At 41.0% G+C, this 23,705-nt stretch overlaps 1 protein-coding gene and 1 long non-coding RNA gene across 16 annotated transcripts in view; one reads left to right on the top strand and one right to left on the bottom strand.

Annotated features, from left to right (window-relative positions):
- The window catches only part of RYR2 (ryanodine receptor 2), a 753,432-nt gene that overhangs the window by 692,782 nt on the left and 36,945 nt on the right, over positions 1–23,705 (top strand). For 9 of the 15 annotated variants that reach the window (XM_074385363.1, XM_074385367.1, XM_074385369.1 and 6 more), the window contains 9 exons: positions 3,229–3,333; positions 6,528–6,609; positions 9,436–10,733; positions 11,977–12,044; positions 14,513–14,660; positions 16,694–16,780; positions 17,333–17,590; positions 19,035–19,165; positions 20,453–20,495. In XM_074385363.1, the coding sequence (XP_074241464.1) occupies positions 3,229–3,333; positions 6,528–6,609; positions 9,436–10,733; positions 11,977–12,044; positions 14,513–14,660; positions 16,694–16,780; positions 17,333–17,590; positions 19,035–19,165; positions 20,453–20,495 (2,220 nt within the window). The remainder of the gene's footprint in view (positions 1–3,228; positions 3,334–6,527; positions 6,610–9,435; positions 10,734–11,976; positions 12,045–14,512; positions 14,661–16,693; positions 16,781–17,332; positions 17,591–19,034; positions 19,166–20,452; positions 20,496–23,705) is intronic. The other 6 variants (XM_074385370.1, XM_074385373.1, XM_074385376.1 and 3 more) reach the window with 1 other exon arrangement.
- Positions 6,606–23,703, bottom strand: LOC120362036 (uncharacterized). Its single transcript, XR_005578039.2, has 3 exons — positions 23,387–23,703; positions 14,741–14,952; positions 6,606–7,305 (listed from the first exon to the last, which is right to left on the bottom strand). It is a non-coding gene; the product is annotated as an uncharacterized LOC120362036 (long non-coding RNA).

Raw genomic sequence — 23,705 nt, forward strand, 5'->3', positions numbered from 1 at the left:
TTTTAGTGAAGCTTGACTTAGTGGCATATCTACTGGTAAATATTGATACTGTGGAGATAAGTTTATCGTTAGCTTTGTGCTTATTTTGGACTGCCTTTCAGATTAGAGCATTGCATATTGCTTTATTATTCAAACTTTTGCTAACTATAGAAAGTTATATATGGGGGAGATCCAACACCACTGAAACAAATGGAATTACACCTGCAAGACTGTTATCCCAGTTTAATAAGAGGGGGAGAGTTGTTTGAGGAAGAGGACATTATATTGTCAAGGTTCCGAGAGTAAGACCATGAGGTAGCTGTTGAGAAAAGAGCGAGCTTGATCTGTCCTTGGCCCGGGTCCTTCTAGCAAAGGTTTTCCATGTTGCAGACACATAACATCATGAGAAAAAATATGCAAGGCACCAGGATAGGCAGATTGCCCTGAAGATGAGTTTACAGCTCCCCATAGCTGATGACCTGCGGTTGAGCAAGTCCTGGAAAGGACATTCTGTGTGCTTCAGGTTTAGAAGAAAAAGTGGGTACTTTGGCTTTGGGCTTGCAACTGCACACGTGAGGGTTGGTCACCTGGGGGTCGCAGGAGAGCATCACCCCTTGTGATACTTTAATTTTTGATTTGAACTTTGTCACAGACAGAAAATTATTTCTGACTTGGAGGAAGATCAAGTTTATTTTCCTAAAAATGGCTTTCCAGTGTTCACCTAATGGCCTCTGGTGCTTTTCATCCTCCCTAATTTATATACCATGGAACACCAAGCTGACACTGAACACCAACCACAGGAAAATCCTAAAGATCTTCTGCTTTCAAACCAGAACTGTAATAGCCGGATGGGACTAATTACAACCAGAGATGGAGGGAACTGTAAAACGATTATATCTGGTACATTGAAAGAACTGGATTTAATAACCTATAGATTAGTATAATCTGACTCCTCCTCCCCACTGTGCTTTCTGACTTGCTCTGTCGACCATTTCTTTACCACTACAAGGAATCCTGTGCCATTTTCAGATAAATAACATTATGTCAGTCACTTTGTCACAAGAATAGTCTCATTTCAGTAAAACTTGCCCTCATCCTTGGGCCTGATTTTCAGGTGGAAACCCTGGAGTGAGAGTGTAGGCAGTAAGTCCCATCTGGATGTTGTCCGACCTGGAAGGAATCCAATCTGGGTTTTTTCCTCTCTCCCCTTAGGGTTCTTCTCTTTCTTTCCCTTTCTCTTTCCCTCTCCCCTCCTGGTTAACCCCAGGCTTCCTCTGGATGGAGCTGTGGGAGAGAAGAGGTATAAAGAAGGAAAGGTCTCCCTGGGGGCACATGTAATCCCAGCTTGCACCATGGAGCTGGCCCTCTGGTGTGCTGTGTTGTATTTTTTTTCTCTAACGTGGGAGCCTGGCCCTGTTAGTCCTACGGTGCCATGGAAGTGACTCTTTTCCCATCCAGTTTAAAGCTATTCAATCGGAGCTTGTGCATCTGGTGGCTCCCATCCACTTTGGCATTACGTTACCATTTCAGATGGATTGCAGCTGGAGCAGAGCGGCCCCTTCCTGAGTAGTCCATATAAGGAACACACGTCCCTTTTGTCACATGCTGTCTATCACACTTTCCAGTACCAGACCTTACACTACCCAACTTCGGAAGACAGAAACTGTGCCCACATGAGGGTTCTCCTGAAGCCTCTTCTCTCCCTGGGTGTAAGGGGAGGCAGAAATCACGAAATGGAGATGCTCGGCACATAGAGAACCCCCTCCAATATCTCCTCCTTTTCAACTTCAACCCCCTTATATCCTTAAAGTGGAACGATCTATTTTTAGTCACCCCTTTTGCAGGTAGTGAGTCTACTGCTTTTGTCATATGTGGGTACCTGTCATTCTCATAGTCACATGAGAATACATGATCAATATCTCACTGTGATCTCAAGAGAGGCTGAGACAGGAAAAAGTGCCGAGTTGAACATCTTGGATCTTGCCATCTCTTCCAATCACTTGTTTTCTAGTATAAGATCTGAAATGTTTTTACGAGGTCTGCAGTTTAAAGTTCTTATGAGTTATTTGCCTAAAGGAATGAAAGATTTTGAAGTTAACAGCAGTATTTTATGTATTTTTTTCCTTTCTAAGTAGAATCCCTGTTATTTATTTTCATGGTGGATATAGATGGGTTTACAAAACAGAATGATGGTAGCATCTTTTTCATTGGAAAGTGAAAACAGAAATTGGCTCCGTGAAAATAGTCTGCCTGCTACAGCAGATTCTCTCTAGTATTGATACTTCCAAAGTGTTAGCTAAGAGAACAAAGTTAAGTTTGTTAAAAGATAAACTTAGGCATAATAACATCTTAAATTTATCTGAGCATTCAACTGTTTATGAATTGAGCAACACCAGAACACTGATGGTTCAGCACTTCACCAAGGGTGGGGGCACTTTTATAAGGTGCTCCTGGAAGCCAGACAAAAAAAGAGATTTGATTGGTAAAAGTGGAGAGTCCCTAGCTAGAGATTAGTTGGCAGTTTCTGACTGGCGGACTCTCTAGTTGGAAGTTAATTGGCGGATTATGATTGGTTAAGCTTAAATGTACATTGAGTTGGGATTCGGTTTTCTTAGGGAGGAACCCAGGACTCTGGAGCCATCTCAGCCTAATGACCTCCCAATTCGTAATTTTAACAGCTGCCACTTGTCTTGGATTCTGGATTCGTGAAATTAATAGTCAAGGATTACCCTTTTAAAACAACTCAATGGTTGTGCCACTTGTAAAACAGTTGGATATTAAGAACACATTGAAGAGGATTTTTTTTTTCTATATATGAATGCTTTGTCCAGGTTACTATTTAGGAATAAGAGGTAATCACCTCTCATCTTAAGCATATTCTCAGATTCTTTTCAATACGAAATAGTAACTACTGATTAATAGCCAAAACAACCAGACCTTATTTTTTCCCTCTAAATAAAGGAGAACAAAGCCAGACCAAAAAAAAAAAAAAAGATTCACAGAATTTAAAAATCCTTGAGAAATGTTTTCTTGGAATTTATTAAACATTTCAAAGAGGAAAGTATTCATCTCTTAAGGGTACCATTATCACCACTGTATTTCTTTCTTTCACTTTGAGTTCCTATCTTTTTAGATAACGTGCTAGTAGTGAGGTATGTCAGCACTAAGTCGACTTTTCTCGTTACTGTAAAGTTTGTTTTGGCAAATCAATTATGAGGAATGACTGCCGTTTGTCTGTTTACGCTCCAGGGTCCTTGCACTGGGAACCAGCAGAGTCTGGCACACAGCAGGCTGTGGGATGCTGTAGTCGGCTTTCTTCATGTGTTTGCCCACATGCAGATGAAGCTGTCGCAGGTAAAGTAACTACCTTCCTCTCTCCCACATGACAAACTGAAGACTATAATCAGCAAAGTAAACATGCCTTTTGATGTTGGAACATTAGCTTTTTAAAATCACTTTATAACTTGTCTTTTTAAGATCATTTTATCATGCCTCTTTTGCTCTACATTAAAGTATTTTTTAAATATAGAACGTCATATAACCTGAGGATAGGATTCATTATTCAAATTTGAGACAATGGATATTAAGAAATTGAATGTAATGGAGAAATGAAACAGTTGAGTCCCCAAACATTGTGCATTTCACAAACTTCATCTTTCTAGACATTGCTCACCAGAATTTTCCTTCCCCTTATAGATAATTAAAATAGGATTTATAATCTGTTACAAGGGAGACAGTTTTGTCACAGGGTCATAAACAAGCAGATGTTCTCAGTAGGGTGATGTTTACCCATAACAAGTATATTTAACTTTGTGACAAAGAGAAAATAATAGCTATTATATGGATAAGCAAATGAAGAATAAACAGGTTTTCTACCATGTTTTAATGTTAACTTGAGAGTACCTATCGAAAACTGTCAGCTTGTTTTCTTACTGCTGTATCTGTTTCATTTGAAACAGAAAGATATGCAAATAGAAAAGTTCTTGGGAAAGTGTCTCTTCGATGCAGCGAATTTTGATGGTGTAACCTGAGACCTTCAGAGTGTGGGTATCTGCCGGGTGGTCAGGTGGAAGAAAGAATGACAGAGTAAAAGACAGAATGGGCCGGGTGCGGTGGCTCATGCCTGTAATCCCAGCACTTTGGGAGGCTGAGGCGGGTGCATCACGAGGTCAAGAGATTGAGACCATCCTGGTCAACATCTCTACTAAACCCCGTCTCTATTAAAAATACAAAAATTAGCTGGGCATGGTGGTGCATGCCTGCAGTCCCAGCTACTCAGGAGGCTGAGGCAGGAGAATTGCTTGAACCCTGGAGGCAGAGGTTGCGGTGAGCGGAGATTGCGCCATTGCACTCCAGCCTGGGTAACAAGAGCAAAACTCTGTCTCAAAAAGAAATAAAGAAAGAAAGAAAGAAAAGAAAGAAAGAAAGAAAGAATACTGCCATTCTTCCCAAGCTGTCACGACTTGTTCCCCCAGTGTGGGCCAGGTCTCTCTTCCCTGGGCCTGGTTACTGCCATTCTTCCCAAGCTGTCACGACTTGTTCGCCCAGTGTGGGCCAGGTCTCTCTTCCCTGGGCCTGGTTTCCTCTGCAGTAAAGTGAAGAACACGTCCCTCCAGCCTGCATACAGCAATGTGCAGGACGTATTGTCAAAGATCGACAAGGCTGGATACCAGTAACAGTGGGAAGGATACATCTTGATGTTGAAGAACAACAAGGCTGGATACTAGTTAAAATATTAAGGACAGTTTTTAATCAGTAGTGCTGCTGCCACAAGGAAAAAGAGTTCATCCTGAACTGAACCGGTTTGATGTGTGCAGAGGTGACTGGGAAAGTTAATGGGAGGATGAAGATTAGAGAGTGGATGAGAAAGGGGCTCAGTAGAGTGAGGGGAGTGAAAAGGTACAGAGGATTCACTGCTGGAAATGGGATTAGACCAGCTATGCAGCTAACTGGCAATTATCACAGTCAGGAGTCTGTCCTTCCCCAGAGACTGAGACCGAGTCCTTATCCTTAGCTATCATCTGGAACAGTCAATTTTTTTTTTTTTTTAATCAGCCTGCAGTTTTTCCTAGGCAGGTACTTTAGTGGGGGGCTGAGCTCATCCTAGGGACGCAGCCTTGAACTGTTAAAAACTATACTCGTGTTTGTTCCAAGTCTTTACAGACCAAGGTTGAGAGCTAGTTGAGAAGGGGGCTCGGGATACCTGGCTAGAGTTTGGTCAAGGAAAGAACCACAGTATGGAGTTACCGGTGACTTCAGCCAAATCGGGAAATTCCAGTCTTTCATTTAATCACTAGGGATATTTTGGTAAATAAAGAAGGAAACTGACATGAACCAAATGTAGACACTCACAAGAGTTCTCATCCTGATGTTTTTCCATCAGGGTACTAATGTCTGGTGCAACCTAGCAATTGTTCATGGTTTACAGAGTTTCTGTAACAACTGTTTAGAAAGAAAACATCTCATCCTCCCAACACTGTGGGAATTTAGCTTCATATGTAGCAAAATCCGAATAAAATGCCTTATAAAATATTTTATATTTTAAAGGATAGTTTAAATATGGATGAGATATGAAGTTGTGCACATGTAAGTATGACCCATATTTCTAAGGACTGTAGCTAAGCCTAGTGATGTTTACACACAATATGTCTTTGAACAAGAAGGTTTCTTTATAGTAAAAAAATCAAAAGCAAAACCAAAATTTTAACCAGAGTAATACTGGAAAGCTTAATCAAATTGGTATATAAGACACATTGTATGATGTTAGTATAGGTAATACCTGTGTAGGTTTTTGCTTACATTTGTTTATCTAACAAATAAATTTATAAGAAGTTTATCTTCTATGGTGCTTATATGCCTTTACTTTTCTTTGTGAAGTTGATTTTTACATAATAGTACCTGCAAGAACTTAGAAGAAAAAATGCAGGCTTTACAAATAAAAGGTAGATGGATGTCAAATGTGCTCTTGAGTCTTGTATTGGAGAATATACCACTGCGATGGTTTTTTCATATTATTGCTAGATATGTTCATTATCCATACAAATACTTTTTTTTTTTTCCTGAGGCACAGTCTCGCTGTTTCCCAGGCTGGAGTGCAGTGCCGTGATCTCTGCTCACTGCAACCTCCGCCTCAGGCTGAAGCAATTCTCGTGCCTCAGCCTCCTGAGTAGCTGAGACTACTCAGCGTGTACCATAATGCCCAGCTAATTTTTTATATTTTTAGTAGAGACAGGGTTTCGTCATGTTGCACAGGCTGGTCTCAAACTCCTGAGCTTAGGTGATCTGTGCACCTCGGCCTCCCAAAGTGCTGAGATTACAGGCGTGAGCCACTGCGCCCCGTCTACAAGTATACTTTAAAGAACATGCGTTGAAATAAGGAACACTTTTGAATTGTGAAGTATAATTTTAATATTTGGCCTTCCTTTGGTTCTATAATGCTTTAAGTGCTTATGATTTATTGCCAGAGCAGTACCCTTTTTGTGAGAGTAAGTATGTTCTTGCTGCATGGTTTTCTTGTATTACCTCAAACGCAATGTTAATGTTTTCAGGATTCCAGTCAAATTGAGCTATTAAAAGAACTAATGGATCTGCAGAAGGATATGGTGGTCATGTTGCTGTCCATGTTAGAAGGTAGTTCTGATTTCTATTTTTCAATTCCCTTTATTATTTTATTGAAAGGATCAGTCTGTGCTTGCTTATGGAATCGGAATGTAGCATAGAATAAAATAACACTATTAAGATGTAACAGAGGCCTGGGATTTATTGCAGGCTTATTCTTTTCTTCACATGAGTTTTTTGTTTTTCAAAAAAGGGAAATCCTGTATATCTCAGTTTACGTATCTACAAAAGGAAAACAGTTGTATTTTTTAACAACGCTTTTCATTTCATAGTGATATCCTAAAAAGGAAGCTCTCCAGACAGTCTATAAAGACTGTTTTATTTGTTAGTGCGTTTGTCCATAATCGCTGGGGATTTCAGACATTCGGATAAACTCCAGCTGTATAAGCTGCTGCTTTGAAAAGACGACAGAGTGACTCCTTTGTGTTCTTAAAACCCTGGCACTTCTGGGACAGCCTCAGTCCCCCAAGGCAGCTGGAAGTGGCAGTCTCGTTCTCCCCACCACAACTTCTCAGTTGTAATTTTCTCTTTTTTTTTTTTCTTGACAGCTTATTTTGTTATTGCATTTTTTTTCTGTGTCAGGCAGGAAATGTAGCAGTTAAGAGCTTGGGCTGCAAATCCACCACCAGAGTTTAAATCCTGGCTTCCTTACCTCTGGGCACTGTGACCCTTGGACAAGCTATATCTGCATTTTTCAGTTTTCCTCCTCTGCAAAACAGAAATGATAGATCGATGTGAGAATTCAGTGAAATCCTATAAATACAACCAAACCAACTAAGAAATGTTTGGTATTATGTAGCATGGTGCCTACCACTTTTTTTTTTTTTTTTTTTTTTTTTTTTTTTTTTTTTTTCTGAGACAGAGCCTCGCTCTGTCACCCAGGCTGGAATGCAATGGCACCATCTCGGTTCACTGAAGCCTCCACCTCCTGGGGTTCAGGTGATTCTCCTACTTCAGCCTCCTGAGTGGCTAGGATTCTAGGTGCGCACCACCATGCCCAGCTAATCTTTGTGTTTTTAGTAGAGATAGACTTTCACCACGTTTGTCAAGCTGGTCTCGAACTCCTGACCTCACCCACCTCAACCTCCCAACTTACTGGGATTATAGGCATGAGCCACTGCGCCTGGCACCTATCACTTTTTCTTAATTCCTTCCTATTTTCTGAGTCTGCCATACATGGCATAACTCCACTTTAATTCACTGAGGCAGCTGTCATGCCTCATGCTAGGACTTTGAAATGGCAGCATTTGCTGAAGGCACTTAGTTGGCAGCAACTCTAAATGGCTGAGCAAAAGTAGCCACTTCCTATCCTCTAACCACAGGATCTATTTGCCATGCATGGCCCCAGTTCAGATTTTGGTTTAAATACCAACAGCAACAATAATAACTGCAGCAGGCCGGGCACAGTGGCTCACGCCTGTAATCCCAGCACTGTGGGAGGCTGAGGCAGGCGGATCATGAGGTCAGGAGTTCAAGACCAGCCTGGCCAACATGGTGAAACCCTGTCTCTACTAAAAAAAAAAAAAAAAAAAAGAAAAGAAAAAAATACAAAAATTAGCTGGGCATGGTGGCGTGCGCCTGTAGTCCCAGCTACTCAGGAGGCTGAGGCAGGAGAATTGCTTGAACCCAGGAGGCAGAAGTTGCAGTAAGCCGAGATCTCACCATTGCACTACAGCCTGGGTAACAAGAGCAAAACTCCATTTCAAATAATAAAAATAATAATAATAACTGCAGGAGCCACAAGCAGAGCAGTGACTTAAAACCAGCCTCTTATAATGTGCCAGATGCTGGATTAAGTACTTGTTTAGTCCTAGTAACAAGTTAATGAGTTTGATGGTATTATTATCCCAAGTTTGCAAATGAGGAAACTGAGGTACAGAGAGGCTGAGAAATCTGCCCAGGTTACTGAGCACGTTAAGCCTGGATTCAAACCCAACACTGCAGCTCCAGGTCACACACTCTTAACACCGTGGAGCTTACTGCTTCTCAGATTGACTCTGTGTACCTCTGGCCAGCAACCTTTCTTCTACTGCCTGTCTTTGTGTTATATGGCACATTCTGTTCAATGGCTAAAAGCATTCTATGACCCTGTAGTTCAGGAATCTGCCATTTTCTAACTATAAACACTGAATCATGAAGAAATGTAAAAGGTGCTTTTCCTTAGGAATCAGAAAGAGCGTACAGTTTGCTCTCAAGAGGATCTGGTCTGCAGTCCTGGCACTAACCTTTAATAATTATACAGCGGGCCCAATCACGGAGTCTTGTTGAACTTCAGTTTCCTCTTCTGTAAAATTAGTGTTAACAAAACGTACCTGACTTACATACGAACATTAAATCAGATATTGTCTATGATAGTGATTTTTCAACTCTAAAGGGCTGAACAAATGTTTTTATTACTAATATGAAACTTGATTTTAGTTTGTGGCTCTTTGGCTCATTTTCTTCATCTAAAACATTTTGATTCTTTGATTAATTTGAGGGAAAAATGTCAGCTTTTATTCAATTACTATTTTGTGTATGTCAGTCTAATTACTTTGTAAATAGGGTTATGCATGTCTGTGTAATCACTTTTTAAACTCTGGTTTATAAATAATTATCTTTTTATAGAGTGAGAGATAAAGCCATGTCTTTGATTCAGATGTTACTAAAGATCTATATTATTTTTTCTATAAACATGGATTTTGTTAAAGTATGGTTTATAAATAATCATCATTTAATAGAGTGAGAGATGAACGTATCCTTGATTCAGATGTTATTAAACATCGATATTGTTATTTTCTCTATAACATTAATTTTGTTAAAGTTTATTTTAAATAAATGCAATTGCTTTGCCACCAGGTAATGTTGTTAATGGAACAATTGGCAAACAGATGGTAGATATGCTTGTGGAATCTTCCAACAACGTGGAGATGATTCTCAAATTTTTTGACATGTTCTTAAAACTAAAAGATTTGACGTCGTCTGATACTTTTAAAGAATATGACCCCGATGGCAAGGGAGTCATATCCAAGAGGGACTTCCATAAAGCGATGGAGAGCCATAAGCACTACACGCAGTCAGAAACGGAGTTTCTTTTGTCTTGCGCGGAGACGGATGAAAATGAAACCCTCGACTACGAAGAGTTTGTCAAACGCTTCCACGAACCTGCGAAGGACATCGGCTTCAATGTTGCTGTCCTCCTGACGAACCTCTCTGAGCACATGCCCAACGATACCCGACTTCAGACTTTTCTAGAATTAGCAGAGAGCGTCCTGAATTATTTTCAGCCTTTCCTGGGCCGCATCGAAATCATGGGAAGTGCCAAACGCATCGAGAGAGTCTATTTCGAAATTAGTGAGTCCAGCCGGACCCAGTGGGAGAAGCCCCAGGTCAAGGAGTCCAAAAGACAGTTCATATTTGATGTGGTCAACGAAGGAGGAGAAAAAGAGAAGATGGAACTCTTTGTTAACTTCTGCGAGGACACCATATTTGAAATGCAGCTGGCGGCTCAGATCTCAGAGTCGGATTTGAACGAGAGGTCAGCGAATAAGGAAGAAAGTGAGAAGGAGAGGCCCGAAGAGCAGGGGCCGAGAATGGGTTTCTTCTCCATCCTGACGGTCAAGTCAGCCCTGTTTGCACTGAGGTACAATATCTTGACCCTCATGCGGATGCTCAGTCTGAAGAGCCTGAAGAAGCAGATGAAAAAAGTAAAAAAGATGACCGTGAAGGACATGGTCACAGCTTTCTTTTCATCCTACTGGAGCATTTTTCTGACCCTCTTGCACTTCGTGGCCAGCGTTTTCAGGGGCTTTTTCCGCATCATTTGCAGCCTGTTGCTCGGGGGAAGCCTCGTAGAAGGTGCTAAAAAGATCAAAGTTGCAGAACTCTTGGCGAACATGCCAGACCCCACTCAGGACGAGGTTAGAGGAGATGGGGAGGAGGGAGAGAGGAAACCCCTGGAAGCCGCCCTGCCCTCCGAGGATCTGACAGATTTAAAGGAGCTGACCGAAGAAAGTGACCTTCTTTCGGACATATTCGGCTTGGATCTGAAGAGAGAAGGAGGGCAGTATAAACTGATTCCTCACAATCCCAATGCTGGGCTCAGTGACCTCATGAGCAACCCCGTCCCCATGCCTGCGGTGCAAGAAAAGTTTCAGGTAATTTATTTGTAAGTCACAGCAGCATTCTCTCTGGACTTAAGGTAGGTGTAATCAATAAACATTAGACCAGGTTTCATGCTAGTGCTAGAACGGTGTTACCTATGTGACTTGAATTTCCAAAGAGAAATGCTTCTTGGTAGACAAAGTTAGTGTTTTTAAGAGTCCTTATGAATGATGAAATCATCTAGATATCACTTCAGTACCCATTCTCACGGAAGCCTGCATCTTTCTCCGTGTTTATATAATTTTATACACACATTTGGAAAGTTGGGAAAAGAAAACTTTTAGGTGGCTGTAGTGCCATTATCCTCACAGAGCATGGAAATTTTCTCCTCTATTCTGTTATTTTCTTTAGCCTGTTTTCATTGTACGTTCTTTCTAGTCATTAGTCTATGGAGCCATCATTCCATCCATAAATACTTCATATTTACCATGTGTCTGACACCGCTGGGTATCATAGGGAATTCAAAGGTAAGATGGGGTCACCGCCTTCAAATTACCTTAAAAAGTTTATTCCAGAGATGAAACTAACACACATGAAGAAAACTAGAAAATGATTAAGTCTTAAATAGTATAGGCAGGGCAGTAGGGGTTGCTAATGCATAGTACATGGAAACGCTTGTATGGTTTAACATAATTAGGTAAGGTTGAAGACCTAAGACTTAAAGTGGCCTTGAAGGATGAGTAAGATTTTAGTAGGGGATTAAGATAAAGATGAGTATTTCCACCGGGTGTGGTGGCTCACGCCTGTAATCCCAGCACTTTGGGAAGCCTGGGTGGCCAGATCACCTGAGGTCAGGAGTTCGAGACCAGCCTGGCCAACATGGTGAAACGCCATCTCTACTAAAAATACAAAAGTTAGCCAGGTGTGGTGGCAGCCGCCTGTAATCCCAGCTACTCTACTCCGGAAACCGAGGCAGGAGAACCGCTTGAGCTGAGATTGTGCACTGCAGTCCAGCCTGTTGCGAAAAAAAAAGAAGGGTATTTCTAAAATGAGAAAAGAGATCAAGAAGGAGTCCAGAAAGTTTGTACCTACTCGGGGTGCCAGTGTTGTAGGTCAGTGTGCAGAAGAGAGAGATGTTGGCCCAGTAAAATGAAAACCACCTGGCACTTTTATCATGGTATAAGCAACAGGGTATCTTATATAGGTTACGGTTTGACGCATGGTCACATGGCTCCCTAAACTCATTCAAAGGTGATGGGTAATCCTGGTTTTCTTTTCCCCATTGACTCATTCAAGGAACAGAAGGCAAAAGAAGAAGGAAAGGAAGAAAGAGAAGAAACCAAATCTGAACCTGAAAAAGCTGAGTATGTATAGTCTATATATACTAACTTAGTTTCAGTTTGTCATTACATCTTTTTTTTTCTTTTACTGCCTTTGGGAGCTGCAAGGGAGACTCTCATATTGCCAAGGAGCCGCAGAACTCATTCTGCCACCTCCGTGGAGAGGCTCTGATGGCAAGGACATCAGGCCACGGGCAGGGATCAAGGTGACGCCCCCAGGGCTGCCATTCTAGTCTTTTCCTCTCTACCAGGGGGACCTCCATTTGTGTGATTCTCATCAGGAAAGACTCCAGTGATTCCATGGAATGCTCTTTGTAAGAGGACTCGTGGCCACAATTCTGTCTTTAAAAATCTCTCATGTATTTGTCCTTTTCAAGAAGGAAGGAAACAAACATTCCAAATGCACTTTCCTAGAATCCTGTGGAGCGATGCTTCTTAAACCACAGTCCCAGAGCCACATGCGTTAAAATCACCAGGAGAGTTGGTTCAAACATTCCCAGGCCCGTAACCAGAGATCTCGCCTCAGCAGGTCTGGTGTGGGGCCCGGGAGTCTTCATTTTCACCGACGCTCCTGGTGTCAACAAAGCAATAAAAAAGAGCTGGATGTGAGGCGATGAAAATGTGTAACTCCCTCATAACATCAGGATTCTGTTAATAATGGAATCCTACATCTTTCTCCACGTTTATATAATTTTATAGGAGCATTTGAAAAGTTGGGGGAAGAAGGAAAGGAAATTTTAGGTGGCCTGTCGTGCCACTAGTCTCACATAGCATTGAAATTTTCTCCGCTACTCTGTTATTTTCTTTGGTCTGTTTTCATTGTATGTGCTTTGTAGTCAGCACTATTCATTGTTATAGATCTTACACTATTGGGTCAGTTGTAAAAATGGCCACATAAATAGCTATTAAGATAAACAGCAGACATAAATAACAGCAAGACAGGCATTTCAATGGTAACTCTATAACTAAGATTAAAAATCATGTCAGATACACCTCATGAGTTAAGTATAGCTTATATATTAATATTTGTGGTTTACATATTAATACATGACTGCACTTTAATGAAGACTGATATTTTGCACCTGAAGGATATCAAATGTCAATTCTTCTAATATCGTTGTCTGGAACTAATATAACATTACTATAATTCATTTTATTTTAAATTTCTATATTTAATAAATTTAGTTAATATATGTCAATGTATGAGTATAGAGATATACTTTATACATGTGAACAATTAAATGTGTAGGCCTCTGATTTTAAATCTTAATGGCAAGTGTTAAAAATTGTAAGCCTGGGCCGGGCATGGTGGCTCAAGCCTGTAATCCCAGCACTTTGGGAGGCCGAGGCAGGTGGATCATGAGGTCGAGAGATCAAGACCATCCTGGTCAACATGGTGAAACCCCGTCTCTACTAAAAATACAAAAAAATTAGCTGGGCGTGGTGGCGCGTGCCTGTAATCCCAGCTAGTCAGGAGGCTGAGGCAGGAGAATTGCCTGAACCCAGGAGGCGGAGGTTGCGGTGAGCCGAGATCGCGCCATTGCACTCCAGCCTGGGTGACGAGAGCGAAACTCCATCTCAAAAAAAAAAAAAAAAAAAATTGTAAGCCTGTAATCCCAGCACTTTGGGAGGTCGAGCCGGGCAAATCATGGGGTCAGGAGTTCAAGATGAGCCTGGCTAACATGATGAAACCCCATCTCTATTAAAAATACAAAACTTAGCCAGGCATGGTGGCGCATTCCTGTAATCCCAGCTACTGGGGAGGCTGAAGCAGGAGAATTGCTTGAACCAGGACCCGAGAGACAGAGGTTGCAGTGAGCCGAGATCACGCCACTGCCCTCTAACCCGGGCTATAGAGGGAGACTCTGTCTCAAAACAAAAACAAACACAAAAAGAGCAGTCCAGCCTGGCCAACATGGTGAAATCTTGTCTCTACTAAATAAATAAGTATATATAGTTACCTGTGCATGGTGGCACATGCCTGTAATCCCAGCTAGTTGGGAGGCTGAGGCCAGAGAGTCACTTGAACCTGGGAGGTGGAGGTTGCAGTGAGCTGAGGTCGCGCCACTGCACTCCAACCTGGGTGACAGAGCAAAACTCCATCTCAAAAAAAAAAAAAATTGAGCATTAAAATTGTAATTTAAAAATAGGGTATATTGGACAGTCACAGCACACTCAGTCTTCACTGTTCTTTTCTTAAAATTAAATGTTTTTCTTACAGAATTGGAAGGAATGTGCTATATATAAAGATTCTTCAAGCCTATAAAATGTCCTCTCTATTTCAAATTCACGGAATTATCCATCAACAGGAGACTGTGACCAACAGGAGATCCTACTCCTCATTCTGAAATTCGGAGTATTATCACTCATGGGCAAAGCAATGAGTTTTCAAAAGTGATACGACGGGCTACACTATTTGTCCATTTGGGTATTTTTCCACACCAGCTGTTTAGTTTCCGGAGAGCTTATGTTTTGTTCACGTGTTTTCATAGGGGAGAAGATGGAGAGAAAGAGGAGAAAGTCAAAGAAGACAAGGGGAAACAGAAGTTGAGGCAGCTTCACACACACAGATACGGAGAACCGGAAGTGCCTGAGTCAGCATTCTGGAAGAAAATCATAGCGTATCAACAGAAGCTTCTCGTAAGATGTTTTAGAATGAGTATTTGTTACTGATATAGTGGAGGACCGTAATACTTTAGGCTCAGGAAATATTTGCTGACCTTTTCTTGAGTGGCAGTTAGGGAACCAGGTTAGTCCAGCACATAGTCTATCTGCGGATTGTAGTGTGTTTGTCTTTTAGAGTGCATGTCCGTGGCCCATCGCTCTCTGCTGTCAGACCCATAACGTCTACTTAGGTTGACACTCCCTGAAACGCTTTCATTTGGTTCTTGCCAAGACAGTGCTCCCAGTGTCCTTACTGCCAATAAGGGACCTGTGTGGAGAAATGACACAGACAGAGATGGGGTATGCACACATGGGGATTCCCATTGGTTCTCGGATCCACCTTCCAGGGAGAACCAATGAAGCCGACCCAGTCTGCGTGTGGTGGACAGCCTTGTTCTCGTGAGCCTTGGCAGCAGAGATGGGGTCCTGTGTGGGCAAATGACACAAACAGAGAAGGGGTGTGTACACAGAGGGGGATAGCATTCTGAGGTGTTACATTTCGATGTAGTTTTATGATGGGAAATCCCCTGACATAGCCACTTACGTTATATAGACATCTCCCATTTAATATTAAAACAAATACTTAATGTTCGCCCCAACCTATTACTTTAAACCTACTTCTCTAGGCTTTATTTTTTACCCAGCCCAATAAATTGTACCAGCTGTTCACTTAGTCGCTTGGGCTTCCAAATTCAGAAGTTATTATCTTTGAACCCTCTCTTTCCCACCTTAAATGCAACCCAATGATAATTCTCCCCAGTTGTTCCAAACACACCGAGTCTGCCCAGTTCCTGCCGTGTCCACAGGTACCATTAAGTGCATGCCACCTCCTTCGGCCGCACCTGCGCCTGAGGTCTCCTAGTAACTTTCTAACCGGTCCTCGGGCTTTCACTCTCATTTCACTGCTGTCAGGTCTCCACACAGTAGTTGGAGTGGTCCTTCCAACTCATAATCCGACTGCATCAAGCCCTCCTCAAATCCTCCAACAGCTCCCCATCCCACCGAGAATAAAACAATAATTATACTAGAATACATTTATTATAGATGGTAGATATAATAAGAATTAATTTTCCCCACATTAACTCATTTAATCCTCAATGCACACTTAAGAGTTAAGGTCTGTTGTGATCCCCACTTTGCATGTAGGTAAGCAGAGTCATGCTACAGGAAAGATGAAGTCGTTTGTCCATATCCCACACTAGGAAATGGAGGGAGGCAGGCTTCAGATCCAGAGAGTGAGGCCTCAGAGGTTCTAAACTGAACCACCACACTGTCGAAGACAAGGCGACCGTTTATCCGAAGCCTAAAAAACCCTGCCCGCTGCTCACCTGTCTGATGACATCCCCCTAGTCACCTTCCACACACTAGTCTCTCTTCTCACTGTGTTTCTATTTCTCAAACACACCAACATCACTGCTAACTCAGGGCCTCTACCCATTCCTCTCTTTGACACACGATTTCGCCAAATGTTTGCATGACTTTCTCCCTTCCTGCATTCAGGCCTCTCTGTCCAAAGCTCTCCTCCTGAGAGAAACCTTCCCAGACCAGCACCATCTAAAATAGCGCCCCTATTCCCTAAGCTCCTAACCTGATGTAGTTTTCTTCATAGCATTTAGCATTCTCTGAAGTTATACTTTTTCTTTTTTTTTAAGGATGGGGTTTCACCATGATGGCCAGGCTGGTCTTGAACTCCTGACCTCAGGTGATCCACCCACCTTGGCCTCCCAAAGTGCTAGGATTACAGGCGTGAGCCACCATGCCCAGCCTGAAGTTATACTTTTTATTTGTGGGCATGCTTTTTTATTCTTGATCTCCTCCATGGTGGCAGAAATGTTCTCCCTCACCGTTAGGTCTGCAGCACGGAGAATGGTGCTTGGAACATGGTAGGCTTGCGATCAATTGTTTGGGGTAAACGAATGAATGCTTTATTTACATTGTCTGCAGATTTCAAGTCTCTTGATTCAGTGACCTCCTTTTCATAATGCTTTTTTTTTTTTTTTTACCCTCAGAACTATTTTGCTCGCAACTTTTACAACATGAGAATGTTAGCCTTATTTGTTGCATTTGCTATCAATTTCATCTTGCTCTTTTATAAGGTACGTACATCTTACTGTTTGAATAACTGGTATAAAACTACAAATAGACATAAATGAATGTAAACATTTCACAATGAACATATATATCTACTACTAGTAGGTAACGTGTCTAAACCCATTATGAAATACTGATGTCCAGGCACCGATATCACTGTGATCTAGGAAGGCAGTATAGATTTGTTCCTGAGAACTGAGAAATGCCTCAACTGAAGGGCATCTGATTTGGCAGAGGGCTTGCCCACAGTATTCTCAGTCTAATTTAGCTGAATATCTTAGTTGTGACTATGTCTGGGTGTGGCATACCTGTGTCACATTCTTTTGTAACTGAGAAGAGAGTTTAGCCATCTAATTTTTTCATGCATGCACTGGAATCCTCATAACTTTTGGTTGAATAGGAATGAATTTGTAAGGTATGTTCATTACTTGCCTTTGGTTGTTGAAAAGCTATCTTTTTTAGCCTTTGCTATTAGTTCATCTTGCAGTGACTTCACATCCAGCTATTTGCTAAAAGAGCTGTATTTCCTTTGTCTTTTGCTTGCAATGATATCTTAGATGCAGCAGACTGACTCTACTTTAAATGGTTTGAATCAGGTCTCCACTTCTTCTGTGGTTGAAGGAAGGGAACTCCCCACTCGAAGTTCAAGTGAAAATGCCAAAGTGACCAGCCTGGACAGCAGCTCTCATAGAATCATCGCAGTTCACTATGTACTGGAGGAGAGCAGCGGCTACATGGAGCCCACGTTGCGTATCTTAGCTATTCTCCACACAGTCATTTCTTTCTTCTGCATCATTGGATACTACTGCTTGAAAGTAAGATAGTAAGGCACCAAGGTACCAGTGAGTGTGTGTGTGTGTGTGTGTGTGTGTGTGTGTGTGTGTGTGTGTGTGTGTTGCAGACTGGACTTCTGGGGAAGCAGATTCTGAGCTGGAAATGTTGTGCACAGAGTTTATGAGGGAATGCTCCCTGAATCAACACCCATGGGGCAAATGGAGGAAGCAGGATGGGACAGAGGGGAAAGTGGGCTACTGTGTAGACACAGCAGGTGCAGTCTCTGAAGCTGGGATGCCCCCTCACGGCTGTCCTGGCCTGGGGCATTGGAGAGTGGCCTTTATACATCTACATTGACTAGTCTGCCCTAGGAAGTGGATATGGCCGTGGTCTCTTTTAATGTAGCTTTCTTTCATGTATTGATAATTATGCACATTAAGTAGACAATTTGGCCTATAAGTTGGCCGTACAGAAGTGAACTAATTTACCATGGCTCATGGTAATGCAGTGATACTCCAGCATATTAAGACTTACAGAAATACATTGTATTGATCCTAGGAGTCATTTTGATTGTTCTATTGTTAGGTAAGTATCTATCAATCACTATTCTTGGCAGAAATGCCTCATGATTTGTCACACTTCACCCAGAAAATAATGCAGCTTTATCTCCAGAGGCCTGTCAAGGGAACGATAAAATTTGGTGACTAGAACCCAAGATAATCTCTCCGAGTTCTCAGGGCTTCCCATTACCTGTGCAAACCTCTTTATCTTTTCCTAGCAAGACGCTTTTTCACTGTAATGCTTTTATTTCACTTTCACTGTCCTCTGCCTCTGGTTGTAAATCTTCTAGAAGATGTTTGAAAAACCAAGGCTCAGTATTCTGTTGCTTTACGGGAGTGCATATTCTTTGCTATTTCCGGAATATCTGTGTCTGTCTTCTAAAGTCTGTCCATATGAAAAGAGAATCGATATGTTCTGGAGATATTTTGACAAACTGACAAAGATTTTTGCTGATGTTGAAATTAAAATTTATCTCAAAACAGCACGTGGTGATGCTGAGCATGAAATTACTAAAGAGGTTTCTCAAATAAAACTGCATTTTAGTAGCATACATCTGGGAACATTGCTACGATTGCTAAATTTTATTTCATTCATGTTGAGACATATATGTAAAAAGAAAATGATTTTGCATAATCTTTTTGTCTTTGAAATTTAAAAATGATTTTATTAATGTAGTTATTTATAAGCTCCTTTGTGTTTAAAAACATATGCATATATGTAGTATCTATTCTATCTTCTGTTTTTCCAAAACCTTCTAGGTGCTTCTTCCTGCTTGAATATAGCCGATTCATTTTCATTCAATTTTTACCTTTCTGGAAGTACACAGGAAAGACTTCTATCTAAAAGCTGTTTTGTAAAGATAGTGACCACAAGAGATGCCAGTAAATCTCACGTAATTTTAACCTATTTATTTTTCATATGTAGGTTCCATTGGTTATTTTTAAGCGAGAAAAGGAAGTAGCACGGAAATTGGAATTTGATGGGCTTTATATTACTGAACAGCCTTCAGAAGATGATATTAAAGGCCAGTGGGACAGACTTGTAATCAACACACAGTGAGTAAAGAATTATATGAGACATTTCTCATCTCAGAAATTTCAAGACATGAAAATATTTGGTTGCAGTTTCTGCAGATTTGTCAAAAGTTTAGCAGAGGTGAATAATAGTTACATATTCAGCCAAGAAAAATCTAAAGACTAAGCACCGTCAGCCTCCTAACGGATATCCTCAATTTTTGCCCGTTGAGTTCTGAATTCCTTAATCAAAACTGGCTTAGAGTTCACCTCCACAGCACTGATGGAACGTCACATCCATTACTCAGTGTTCAGGGATGTGTATAGCAGAAACAGCATAACCTACAGAGCAATGTGGTCTCATCCAAAAGCAGAGGAAGCAAAAACTATTCATTAAGGAAAGAGCTGTAGCATTAAAGGAAAAAATACTGAATTTTAGACATTCAATACACCTGAGTCATCAACTTTCAGTGCCATCAAGTAGCCTACCGTAAAACTGTCAGGACATAGTGTAAAATGTAGGAGAAAAACAAATGCTTTTTCTGTCAATAATTATTGAGCCTTGTGAGATCACGACTAGCTGCTGTTCTGAGTGTAAATCCATCACAAAAGTATACTTTTTCACTGTCAAAAGAATCAGTAGTGCAGTATTTGTAGTCGTTTATACGTACTAATCAAGAGTGAAATATTTTTAAATTGATTAGTTTTGCCTATTAGTTATGAAAAAGTTATTTGCTAATGGGTTCTGAGTTGTCAAATAGAGATGATTTATATGTGATACGTGTTTATTCTAAATGCTAAATGTTTTGTTTAGCGATTCTACACGTTAATACTAAGTCTAAGCAGATTGGTCCCTTTAGGTAAACTATGTGTTAGTGATGGTGCTGGAGCTGAGCTTTGGTGCTGTGATCTCAGGCTCCTTGAGGATAGCTGGTGGGAAGGAGATTTTTTTTTTCTTCATAGGAAAAACAATGACAGGGTTCTACATACTTCAATTTTTAAAGGCAATTGACCAACAGATCTATGTACTGTTATGTTATAAACAAATAAGCATAACAATACTACCTAATAAATATGCTCATATTCTTCACTGTTAAAGTATCAGCTTATAATCTTTTATATATATTTACATGTTAATATTTAAAATAATATTCAAACGCCTATGATGCAGGAACTTATGTGATGTTAATCAAATTCATTGTAAGTTTACATCGATGGCAGGGTATATGTTTAAATATTATTTTAAGTATGCCATATATCCCAAATGATATGTTATTATTTATCATTAAAAAATACTACTGTTTACTTTTATGCTTTTGTACATTTTAGGTCATTTCCCAACAACTACTGGGACAAATTTGTTAAAAGAAAGGTAATACTACTTGGAATCCTCTATACTTTTCTTAAAGCACAGTTCAGATTTTAATTTGATGTGATTCAGATGTAGAATAAGATACTGAGGTATAATTTATCTGCCTATTAATATCTTTTTTGAGATGCAGTCTCACTCTGTGGCCCAGACTTGAGGGCAGGGGTGTGATCTCGACTCACTGCCACCTCCATTGCCCAGGTTCAGAGGCAGGCGGATCACTTGAAGTCAGGAGTTTATACCAGCCCAGCCAACTTGGCTAAGCCTCGTCTCTACTAAAAATACAAAAATCAGCCAGGTGTGGTAGTGGGTGCCTGTAATCCCAGCTACTCGGGAAACTGAGGCAGGAGAATTGCTTCAACCTGGGTGGTGGACGTTGCAGTGAGTCGAGATTGCACCCCTACCCTCCAGCCTGGGTGACAGAGCAAGAGACTCCATCTCAATAAAAAATAAATTAATTAAAATAAAAATAGCACATAAGAAATCCATACTCCACAACCCCAAAATTTAGCTGAGTCCTTACACAGCTAAATAGTGTTCAGTCCGTAACAATAATTATTGGTAAGAATTTTCTTTGAAATTACTTGAGTAACCTAAGATGGCTAAGGCTACTTTCAGATAAGACAGCTGATAAATCCCTAGCTCTCGTGTCCTCCTTTACAGTAAAGAAATGAAGTCATTGGATGACAACAGAGGACTGAATTTCATTTACTTAAGATTTTTAAAAATAAATACAGTCTTATTCTTCTGTGCTAACATTAGAGGGTAGTAGAAAGAACAGTGACATGTGAATAGGGTTCAGCTCTCAACTATCAAAGGCACTAAGGCCCTAATCTTTTTTTTTTTTTTTTTTTGGAGACAGAGTCTTGCTCTGTAGCCCAGGCTGGAATGCAGTGGCACCATCTCGGTTCACTGCAACCACGGCCACGTGGGTCCCAGTTCAAGCAATTCTCCTGCCTCAGCCTCTGGAGTGGCTGGGATTATAGGCACGTGCCACCATGCCCAGCTAATTTTTTTTGTATTTTAGTAGAGACGGGATTTCACCATGTTAGCCAGGCTGGTCTTGAACTCCTGACCTCATGATCCGCCCGCCTCAGCCTCCCAAAGTGCTGGGATTACAGGCATGAGCCACCGTGCCTGGCCTGAAAATGTTTTGTTGCCAGTTGGCAGAGATATAGAACTTGCACCAGTAATTTACACTAACTACATCAGTAAGCACATTGAAAAAAAAAAAAAAAACCACATATATATTCCTTTGTTAGAAAGAAGCAATGTGTTCGATTTTTGCATGGAGTAAGTGCAAGTTTTTTTGTTCTTTTGTGACCCAGCATCTTGAGTAGCACTGTGCTAGTGCATCTGAGCACATACAAATGAGGCAAAGGCATTGAAAGAATAATTTTAAACTAATTTTAAATAGATAATTTGAACATTTTATTCCTATGATATAATGGAGTAAGGAAGCAGCTTCTAAATTATTAAAGCAAGAGTTTCTCTGGAGAACACGTGATATTTATAGTCAAATAAATAGATAAGCTACAATGGCAAATCATCCTATTTCTGGCTTTCCTGCTACAGTACCCAGTTTGTTCTGCAGGGAATGTGAGAACACAGTCCATAAACAATCCCCAATTCAGATCAGCCCATCCCATGTTTAGCACTGTGAGAATCATGCAAACAAATTGTTTTAATTAACCTAAGTGGTTCATGTTCATAGGCTCTATTGGTTTCTTTTAACTTACCTGATTGTATACATTCAGAAAAAGCCGATTTTTATTTCTGTTAATCCCTTCTTTTCATTGATGTATTTCCTTCTCATTCCCTTCAATCTTGTGTTTTTACATTTCATCTACTTTTCTAATCCTCATTTCTCCTGTATAACAGACTGTTTTTTTTCCCTGTTTGTCTTTCATTGCTTTTCCTTTTCTCTCCATTTTTTCTTTCTTTTGTTTCTGAGACAGAGTCTTACTCTGTTGCCCAGGCTGGAGTACAGTTGCATGGTCTCAGCTCACTGCAACCCCCCTTCCTCCTGAGTTAAGCGATTCTCCTACCTTAGTCTCCCAAGTAGCTGGCATTACAGGCATCTGCCGACATACCCGGCTAATTTTTGTATTTTTAGTAGAAACAGGGTCTCACCATGTTGTCCAAGCTGGTCTTGAACTCCTGACATCAAATGATCCACCCACCTTGGCCTCCTAAACTGCTGGGATTACAGGCGTGAACCATCATGCCCAATCTGCATTTTCATTGCTATGTGAGACTCAGGAGGTATATGAACCGGAGGCTGAGAGGAGCTGTATCCCAGAGTTGGACATGCTGAGCTCAAAAGGAAGCTGTAAGCCATGTCCAAGCTCTGCTTTAAAAGCACAACACATGGGCAAAGCCAGGCAAATGGAACAGAATAGAAATAAGCAAGGAAGCTGAGGGGGACTGTTAAGAATTAGTCTAATGATGGACATGGAATCTATACTAGATGATAATTAAAATGAGGTTGGTGACAAGGTTGCAGGTCCTGCTGTTACTGAAGAATTGCAGGATACTCAGGGGAGTGGGGCGGAAAGACGGACATTGTGGCCAGAGAGTTGAAGGGTTGAAATCAAGACCATGGAAGGATGCCACCCTGTGACATGCTCCCTATTGGCATGCAGAGCTCTATGCAGAAGATCATTGGGTGGGGAGTCCAGCATGGCCCGGATGCTTCCTGAACCCATCTCTTGCTAAGTTGAGCAGCCTTAGGCACAGTACACAAAGTCTTCTAAGATACAGTTTCTTTATCTGCAGAATAGAATATTGAATATGAAACCTACATATTGTGACAGTCACATGGAATGAAGCATAATATCTGGCAATAAGTATTAATTTGGTAAAGTCTCATTCTATTTCCCTCCATTTCTTACCCTTTTATTTCACCTCATCCTCTTCCTTGGTATGTCTCCCTCTCTTGATTGAAGAGACATCTTGTTCCTCTGATAGGTATCATTTAAAATGCTGTGAATTTGTTTAGACCTTAAGCAGTGTGATCACAGAAGATGAGCCACAAATTAGATTTTAAGTGATTGTTAGGGCAAATATACAGTAAGTATAAAAATAGATGTTGCTAGGCACAGTGGCTCACGCCTGTAATCCCAGTACTCTGGGAGGTCAAGGCGGATGGATCACAAGGTCAGGAGTTCAAGAGTAGCCTTGCGTAGATGGTGAAACCCTCTGTCTCTACTA

The sequence above is a fragment of the Saimiri boliviensis genome, chromosome 14 (genome assembly GCF_048565385.1).
Source record: "Saimiri boliviensis isolate mSaiBol1 chromosome 14, mSaiBol1.pri, whole genome shotgun sequence".
Classification (NCBI taxonomy): domain Eukaryota; kingdom Metazoa; phylum Chordata; class Mammalia; order Primates; family Cebidae; genus Saimiri; species Saimiri boliviensis.